The 9,375-nt window shown below is 39.0% G+C and overlaps 1 protein-coding gene across 1 annotated transcript; it reads left to right on the forward strand.

Moving 5' to 3' along the window:
* Window positions 1-487: 487 nt before the first annotated feature.
* Window positions 488-3,232, forward strand: LOC147610938 (large ribosomal subunit protein uL13-like). The gene is made up of 6 exons (XM_086785601.1): window positions 488-711; window positions 1,104-1,261; window positions 1,345-1,461; window positions 2,070-2,157; window positions 2,242-2,750; window positions 3,152-3,232. The coding sequence occupies exons 1-5, from the start codon at window positions 598-600 to the stop codon at window positions 2,389-2,391; spliced, it is 627 nt and encodes a 208-aa protein (XP_086641727.1). The 5' UTR covers window positions 488-597; the 3' UTR covers window positions 2,392-2,750; window positions 3,152-3,232.
* Window positions 3,233-9,375: the final 6,143 nt, after the last annotated feature.

Here is a 9,375-nt window from a genome sequence, read left to right on the forward strand (position 1 = left end):
CTACTAGTTTTTATTTTCCTTAAGCTAATCGCACTAATAAGTAGGATGCGTCTTGTTCTTTACTCTCAAAGCTTGTTAACACAAGAGTAGCTTCTTCATAAGCTTGATAATATATTTGCACAAGTTGGAATATGAGAGCTTAAGGGAAAGTCCACAACTCACCAAATAATGCTAGGGCAAAAGCACGAGGGCAGACACTCAAGGAAGTTGGAAGATATGTGAACAACCTCTTAGAGCTAATAATAAGCCGAATAAGAGGCCGCCCCCATACCCTCCTGCGTTTGGAGGTGTATGGGGTGCAGCCGGTAGACATGTCAGCCTTTTACTGGCTTGGTGCTGCTCTAGCTGGTGTAGGGGTGCTTTTGAGCACCTTGCAGAAGCTAGAGGGGCATCAAGTCGGTTTTCTACCACACCTCCAAGAGTAGAAGGCACCTATTTCTCTACACAGGTGGCATGTAAATTTGTAATTTTAGCACCTTCTCTTGTTGCAATAGAAGAAAATAAGGCTTCCCCTCTTGCTCAAGTGTGTAATGAACCTGAAGCTAGGGTTATCAACTCATTAGTTTGAAGCTTCCTGTAACTCCGTGTGTCGCAGCGATGGTGTCGGGGTCGGGACTGTGTGCCCGCGTGGTGGTAGTGGATGCTCGCCATCACATGCTTGGTCGCCTCGCTTCCATCCTCGCCAAAGAGCTTCTCAATGGCCAGCGCGTGGTGAGTTCCTTTACCTAACAAGAAGATATTTTTCTACCCCTCTGTTTCACCGTAATCTGAAGAACCGGATTGGTTTGGTTAGTATCTTGGGATATGTTTCTCAGCGATGACCTTGAATACTGTATTCATAGATCTTGCAGATGCAAGCCTCCATGTCAGTTGTATCCAGGGCATATTTTCGAAATCATAGTTTTCTTCTCACCATTGTTGCTGCCTACTGTACAAATGCCTGGGCTTATGTTACCTGGTGAAGGGCATGTTTCTGTAGCAGATTGTGCTGAAAATGGAAGGGTTAACAACCATGTTTTTAGTGAGGTCTATTCCAGGGTCTATAACCTGCAAGGGTAGTACTCTCCGTTTCAACATAGCTCGGGTGGCCTTTATTTCTGCAGGTGGTTGTAAGATCGGAGGAGATTTGCCTCTCTGGGGGCCTGGTTAGACAGAAGATGAAGTATCTCCGTTTTCTACGGAAGCGAATGAATACGAAGCCTAGCAAGGGTCCTATCCACTTCCGCTCACCTGCCAGGATTCTCTGGAGGACCATCAGAGGGTATGCCAGTTTATGCATTTGTGGTACACTCTTTTTCTCTTGCACTGGATTTTTTGAAGTAATGTCTGGACCTTCTTTTTCAGAATGATCCCTCACAAGACCAAAAGAGGAGCTGCTGCCCTTGAACGTTTAAAGGCCTTTGAAGGGATTCCAGCCCCATATGACAAGATGAAGAGAATGGTCATCCCTGATGCCCTCAAGTATGCTCTCTTGACCTTGAAAATGGAAGTCTGGGGAGGTTTCAGTTGATTTTGTGGGGCGGGGGTTGTGTCATTGGCATTAGAATGGCTTTCTTTATTGCGTGTTTTAGTTGTTGATGGAAGGAAGAGTGTGCTCTGGCCTCTTGGTTTTGAATGCACTCGATTTGTCATTTGGCATTACTTGGCAGAGATTACCAGCTAGAATATGTGGAAATTTAGTTTGAGGTATCTGTGTGTGTACATTGGTTAGCCTTAACGATACAAACAGGATGCTTTAGCTTTTTGATAGTGGCGATGTCTCTTCCTGATGTCTATGCTTGCTTGCCGTTCGTGTTTTGTGTGCGATGTGTTTGAAGGCTAGAAGAATAATAAGTCTCGGAGATCCTCACTTCTTGGAGCTGCCCGCTTTTAGCAGGGGAGTGAGAAAGCTCATGCTATTGGTTCATGTAGCTAGATTGCTTTTATCTTTTATCTAGGTGCAAACATCCAGGTTGGAAATGTGCAAGAGGAGCGTAGAACCTCTTGGAGCGACTGCAAGAACTGATGTATTAACACTCCTGTTATGCTCACTGTTTACATCTTTTAAAAGATTCCTCCTAATTTTATAGGGTCTTGAGGCTTCAACCTGGTCACAAGTTCTGTCTGCTTGGTAGGCTTTCTTCTGAGGTTGGATGGCACCATTATGACACTATCAAGGTAAATTTCTGCAGTTCTTGATTGTTTTGGCTATTCACGAAGTCTTGCACATAGTGACTTTAACAGGGTATGTTACTGTAACAGGAACTCGAGGAGAGAAGAAAGACCAAGGCTAAGGTGTTCTATGAACGGAAAAAACACCTTATTCAGCTTCGACTCAAAGCTGAGAAAAGATCCGAGGACAAACTTGGTGAGGTCAAGGAGGTTCTTGCTTCCCTCAGTTACAAATCTTAAAACCTGGACTTTGGTGTTAAATTGTCCAGAGAAACTTGGTTGATGCTTGCCATCATTGTGGAGGTAATAGGTTGTCAACACTTGAAGTTGGGAGTTAGTCAAACTACCTGTTATTTATGTCTCAAAACCCCAGTTGGTTGGGCCCAACACAGCAATTTTGGGTAACCTAGTCCATTTTGTATTGTCGAGGTCACTGGAAAGGATGTCTGTTGCTTTAGCATGATGTGGTGTCCTGTTAAATGAATTGAAGGAGTTGTAATGCTGGGTCCGAAGGCTTGATTTCAGGTAGCTTAGTAGGCCAGTGTAAACCTACCTTTGTGGTACAAGCAATCCTCTCTGGATTATTGATGCTGGTACAAGCAATCCTCTCTGGATTAATCTCTCTCCGGCTTGCGGTAATTAAGCATTTTTAATGTAAAATTTATTTGAAACAGTGATTCCAAATCACGTTTATCCTTCTTAAAATGTACTGTGAAGGAAAGAGTTCATTTTAGGGAGTGCATGCCTAGCTCTCTGTGTAATTGCCCAGGCTATTTCCTCGAGGCCTTCACTAACTAGTATTCAATCTGCTTAATTGCCTGGGGGACTCAAATAAACAAAGGTGAACTGACCCCTTTTTGACCTGCTGGTGGTATTTTTGGTAGGTCATAACTGTTTGTTGAACAGCATTCAATTTTAGGTTATGAAACAACTTCCCGCCATTGGTAGTAGGCCATAGTCATTTGATGAAGGTGAGCCAATTCTAGTTTTTATTTTTCAGAAACACAACAGCAGCTATTATGTACCAAAAAAGAATGGGTTTGTGGTCTCTAGTCTCAATGTTATTGTGAGAGTTAATCCTTGGCTTTTCTTCATCCACCACTGCACGAGTTTGTGGTCTCTAGTCTCAATGTTATAGTGAGAGTTCATCCTTGGCTTTTCTTCATCCACCACTGCACAAGTTTGTGCTTTGTTTGAACCGTACCCCTAGGCATCACTGTTCATGTTGCCTTTTTCTCTAGCTTCTTGAAAAGCAGCCTAGATTATGCACTTCTTACTCCCTATGTTTGCCTTAAGCAATGTTTGGCTGGCTTATATACATGGCGAAGATGAACTTGGGAAGAAATTGACTCTTCTGTGATCCCTCTAGTCCCTTTGGGTTCGTGTATTTATTAAAGACTAAAAGTTATGGTCTTTTAATATACTTGGATCTTTTTCATAGAGATGCCAAGAGTTCATGTTTGAAGTTTCTTGCAAAATCTTCTAACCTGCCTTGGAATTGGGTTATTTGATAGTTAGATCCTCATCAGAATTAAGGGTGGAACAATCAGAATGCGAATCAGAAGGTTGGGGGGGGGGATTCATGCTCAATCCTTGATGAAGTCATCCTTGCACGAATTTGTAGTCAACCAACACCCCTTTTGAACGAGTCCTGGATGGGTGTGGCACGCGTGTGCTATGCCTTCACCTTTTTGTTTAGGGCTGGATGAATTCGAGAAATAAGTTAAAGGGAGATGGCCAACACTCACTAAAAACCATGTTCAAAGTGGTTTAAACGACTAGACTATTGGTAGAGAGAGAGAGTTCAAGACCCGTTGGGCGAAGTCTCCTGTATAAAGTCCAACCCATCCAGATTGGATGTCCTCTTGAAGCTTAGTGGGCTTTATAGTTGCATGGACATGGATTGTGTGAGGTGAAAAGTCCAACAAACAATGGTTTGCTCGAATGACTGATTGCCATCTCACCAAGATGCCAATTCACCAATGTGCATTGTCTGTGGACACACATGAAGCCACTATTATATGGTGTACTTTAAAGTTAATAAATTAGAGCCCCAAAATGAGAACTTAAGAGGCTTTCTCGGACCGTACCTTTTATGTTCCTTTTTAAAAATTGAAATTTTGAACAGTTCACCTTATTTTTTGAAATTCAATTGTTACATGTAGCTAGCAATGTTCAGTTTGGGACTTCGATATGGGCTACAGAGTCAAAGATATGATTTCTAAATCAAAACTAGTAGCTAACACAACAACAATGAGAGTATCAAGAGAGGATTGATTATCAGGGTGTCATCAAAGTGTAGTACACCATTTAGTATTGTTGGATGGAATTTTGTAATAGCTAACTCCCCCCCCCCTCCAAGTGCATGCATGCATGTACACTTCAGGCACATACAATGCGTGCATGTACGCAAGTTTTTTTCTCCTCTCTCTCTTTCTCTCCCCCTTTTTTATTTAGATGTTCAACTTTAGGTACTTTCACACTTGCACACAGGTACATACACACATGCACTCTCTCTTTCTTTCTCCTTCCCCCCCCTCTTTCTCCCCCCCTTCTCTCTCTCTCTCTCTCTCGCTCTCTCTCTCTCTCTCTCTCTCTCTCGCCTTCTTCTACCCCCACCCCCCCACCGCTTCTTTAATAATATGATCAACTTTAAGCACATTTACACACACTTGCACATGCACACATGATCTCTCTCTCTCTCTCTCTCTCTCTCTCTCTCTTACATATCCTATATTTGGTGATGTTCCTTTCTTGTTAATGCATATCCCTCTTATTCACAATTTTACTTGATCCTTCTTGTATGTACTATGACACTCAGACTTGATTTTACTTGATTCACAATTTTACTTAATGCTTCTTGTATGTACTATGACACTTAGGCATATTGTAAATTTTTTTTACAATTATGGCTTTAGTAAAAGGTTGTGAAGATTATGGTCATGGGTCTCTCTATAAAGATGTGACCATAATAACAAGAGGGGATAGATGTTGGCATGTGTCTACCCCTCAATAGTTTCTAAGTGTTTACTTTGTTTTGGGATGGTGGTAGGCATTAGTCCTACCTTTATAGATTAAAGGATGACACATGGTCTACTTCATACATTGTATATTTGAACAAAGCTTTACATCTTCCAAATACCATTGTTAGTAAACACTTTTTAACAGTTCGAAAATAACGATTGTTACTATTAAATTTAGATCAAAATTGAGTCAAAGATGTTTATTGTTCAAGTAACACTGTTTCATTTTGTCATCCAACTATGTTATATAGTTGTTGTATGCAAGTGTATGAAATATATCAAGTCTAAAAACATACACATGCGTGCACACGCACGCACACCAAATTTTTCTCGTTAACCTTGTTGGTCAGATCTACATGTTGTAAGAACATTCTCTATAAAATGGGTTGTAAGAACATTATCTATAAAATGGGTGGCACTTGTACTAATAGGTAGAAACATACAAATACTCTCATAGCTTTTCCCTTGTTGAACTCCAAACTTAGTTTTAGAAGATAAATAGCATGACATTCACTTTAACCAAGTTATTTATAACTCTATACGGCTTAGTTTTAGAAGACATTAACTTTGACCAAGCTATTTATAAATGGAATGTCCTTACTATTTTCTTTAAACTCATAACATTACCACCCTTCGATTTGTAATAACTTTTCAATATTTGATGGGGGTTAGTTGGTGGTGCCTACATCCCATGATGCGGCCACCTCCTCAAGTTAAGGGGAAGGACATACACACACATGCACACAAACTCACTCTTTAACTTAGAACTTCTTAATATATATATATATATATATATATATATGTATATTTTTATTAAATAGTTATTTCTATTTATTATTTTTTAAATATTTAATATTTAGAATATTTGTAAAAAATTGAATGTTTTTTTAATATTATACTAACTCTTAATAGTACTTAATCTATATTATTATATATAACTATAAATTATTTTTTTAAATTTAAACATATGTAAAAGTTTTTAAAATTACCCCTTGATTCTTTTAAATTATTATTTAAAAAAACACACATATATGCGTATGCGCGCACACACACACACACACACACACACCTGTGTATTATTTATTTTTGTATAGTATGTACGTACGTATACATACACACACACATACACATACGTATGTACACACACACACACACACTTATGTATGATCTATTTTTATATAATGTTAAATTTTTTTGTATATATACTTATGTATTATCTATTTTTGTATACTGATAAAAACTTTCTACTTGGTTGAACAATGAATACACTTGAGTCTCACTCTTGAGTCATCAAAAGTGGAAGCTTTAATACGTCCATGGTTACACCCCCAATCTCTCTCTCTCTCTCTCTCTCTCTCTCTCTCTCTCTTCCCAATAATTGGGCGTGGTGTGATGAAGAAGAAATGGAGAGATGTGCTTAAGGCTTTATTTCGTGAACCTGGTAGGATTATGAGTATAAGCTAAGCTATAGAGTCCTAGCCTTCTCTCTAAATGTAGGTGGATTCATTTGATTGTAATCTCCTCTCCAATATTGCCTCCACTTATTTGATAGTGCTTGCCATTGCACTTTCCTCATTTTATGCTCTACCACAAATGGGATCATGCAAATATCACCAAAAGAAGGAAGTTGGTTCATTGTGAAAACCTCTAGTTTTTCATGTCGTGAAAAACATTCCTCTCCTTGTGTAGCTCATGCATGATGTTCCTTCAATGAAAAACAAGCTAGGAGGATAGACACGAGAACAAAACTGAGGTGTGAAAATAAGAACCTATCGAAGTGTTCATGGTGCTTTGATAAAGAGATGGAAGATAACTTGAAATGTATCAAGGTTGAAAGGGATAATCTACACTAACATCTTCCATTCAGTTCATTTAGTTCAAGAAGGACATTCAGTTCATTAAAGAAGATGCAACTATTGAAAAGATCGACATTCCAATTCATTAAAAAAGATGCAACTATTGAAAAATATAATCTACATCAACATCTTCCATTTAATTCGTCAGTTCAAGAAGGTTGAAAAGGTCAACATTTTCATGCATTTGAAAATAAGGAGGGAGATAAAGCGGATAGACATTTGCATATAATGCATATAATACCTACTTTTCCAAACCTCATCATCAACTCAAATTCACCCAAAGTGACCTTCATGAGTTTTTCATGTCATGAAAATCACATGACTTTTCACGATTGTGAAAAAGTAAACTAGCTTTTCATGCCAACAAGAAAGATATAAAAATGGTGTAGAACAAAAAAGGATATGCTAGGGGGATAATTTCACATCTCAATTAACCATTTCCCTAAGAATTTTGCATTGAGTAAAACTCAACTAGTTTTTCACATGGTGACAAACTACCTTGGTTTTTCACGTCAACATCAATCATGGAAGAAGCATTAAAAATATTGATCTACCACTCCTATATGTCTTACTTAATGTAAGGATCAGTCAAGAATCAAAAGAAGAAGAAATTTTAAAACCATGAAAATGATAGTTTTTTAATGCTCTAAAAAACTCGAATGGTTTTACAAGTCACACTTAAGCTTGAGGTTTGGTATCCAAATATTGATAAATAATGACAATTATGTTGTACTAACATGAAATCATAAAAATATCATCAAACGAAAAGAGTTGGTTCATTGTACAAAACTCAAGTTTTTCACAATGTGAAAAAATCAACTATTATATTAATATGGAATGATGCAAATATCATCAAAAGAAAAGAGTCAGTTCATGAGTTTTCATGTCACAAGGTGGTAAACATTAAGCATAAAAAATGCATGCATAGGGTTATCTTACCTCATCATGGGTTCCACAAAGTCCAAATATGCTTGATTTTAACACCATTAGTTTTTCATGGCCATGAAAAACTCAACTATTTTTTCATGCACAAAGGATTAAAATAAAAATAGTGACCAAGAGGAGTACACATCATTAAGAAATCTCCACAAGTCATCCATAAGGTAACAAGTCATCTTTGATACACTCCTACCTTTGTGTTGTATAACACATAGCAGCCATATGTGGAGCAAATGAATGCTTAAAAAGGTGCAACCACCTTTCATCAAGAGAGAGATGGACAGGGAGAACCACCTCTGGTAGGGCCAAGGACCTTATCAGGGGGATGCTACAGGAGGCGATGGATTAGTTCACCTCTTTGATCTAATTTCTCACACTTGGGTGGGAACTATGAAGGGATTGTAGAGCTAGACAGGGCAACCAAGACCATCTTTGTGGCTTCCCAACAACAATGCTCAACCACCTTGTTAGAAGCAAAGTAGTAAAACAAACATCTCTAAGAAACCGTGAATGCGTGTATTAGGTACACCAACACAAAAAGCAATGCAATATCACAACATGACTGTGGTTGTAGGAGCTTATCAAAGTGTTTTACCACTTTGTTGAGCATTCTTAGAACCTTTAAGAAGCACCATAATTGAGTCGGTTGGGGATCCCAATGGAAGTTGATCAAATGTAAGGTAACCCAAGGTTGCTGCTTCTTACAGTGGCAATGATGATGGTGGCACCAATATCCACATAAAATAGAAGTCCAAGAACAAAACCCTATTTGAATTCATCACTTGTGTAGACACCTTCTTGAAGTAGAGATAAACCCTAGCTACGGTGAGAAGTTATGCCAACACTGTATTTAAACCCGCGTCAAAACTCGCTAGGACTCGCGATCCTTTAGTGTTGGAGACAATACAATATGTAGCCTTAGGGAAACACTACAATCTATTGTGTAGGAGGGAGAGAGAGAGAGAGAGAGAGAGAGAGAGAGAGAGAGAGAGAGAGAGAGCATTGCAAGTTCGTGGGGGTGTGTTGTGATATGATCCTCTCAAGATTTTGTAAATATTCCATGAGCTTAGAGGGGTAAACACATGGAGCTAAAAATGGGAAGGTGAAGGGAAAAGGGAGCATGATGAGAGGAGGAATGGAAGTGTGTGTATATCTCCACATGTGGAGGTTGGACAATAGTGGGGCAAGGCATACCACTCGAGGGTAGGTGGAGATCAACATAGGGACGCTGTCAGAGATGTGGATCGTAAGAGCCTGTGGCGGGGGATCGTAGTTGTAGTCGAAGGAAGGGGGAGGAAAGTTATAGCCATAGTCATAGCCCTTCGGTCAAAAACCTTGGTTTAATTATTCATATATTAATCAAGTGCAATAGTAGTCCATTTGATCAAAAAGTTGTGGGCAGGGGA

Source organism: Cibotium barometz, chromosome 48 (genome assembly GCF_041138505.1).
Source record: "Cibotium barometz isolate CiBa-2024 chromosome 48, ASM4113850v1, whole genome shotgun sequence".
Lineage (NCBI taxonomy): Eukaryota > Viridiplantae > Streptophyta > Polypodiopsida > Cyatheales > Cibotiaceae > Cibotium > Cibotium barometz.

What these genes read in the sequence shown, in the direction of transcription:
- LOC147610938 (XM_086785601.1), top strand. Translation starts at nt 598, where the DNA reads ATGGTGTCGGGGTCGGGACTGTGTGCCCGCGTGGTGGTAGTGGATGCT. An exon ending in GTCATCCCTGATGCCCTCAA is followed by an intron (nt 1,462 to 2,069) that starts GTATGCTCTCTT and finishes CTAATTTTATAG; the next exon opens with GGTCTTGAGGCTTCAACCTG. An exon ending in ACCATTATGACACTATCAAG is followed by an intron (nt 2,158 to 2,241) that starts GTAAATTTCTGC and finishes TTACTGTAACAG; the next exon opens with GAACTCGAGGAGAGAAGAAA.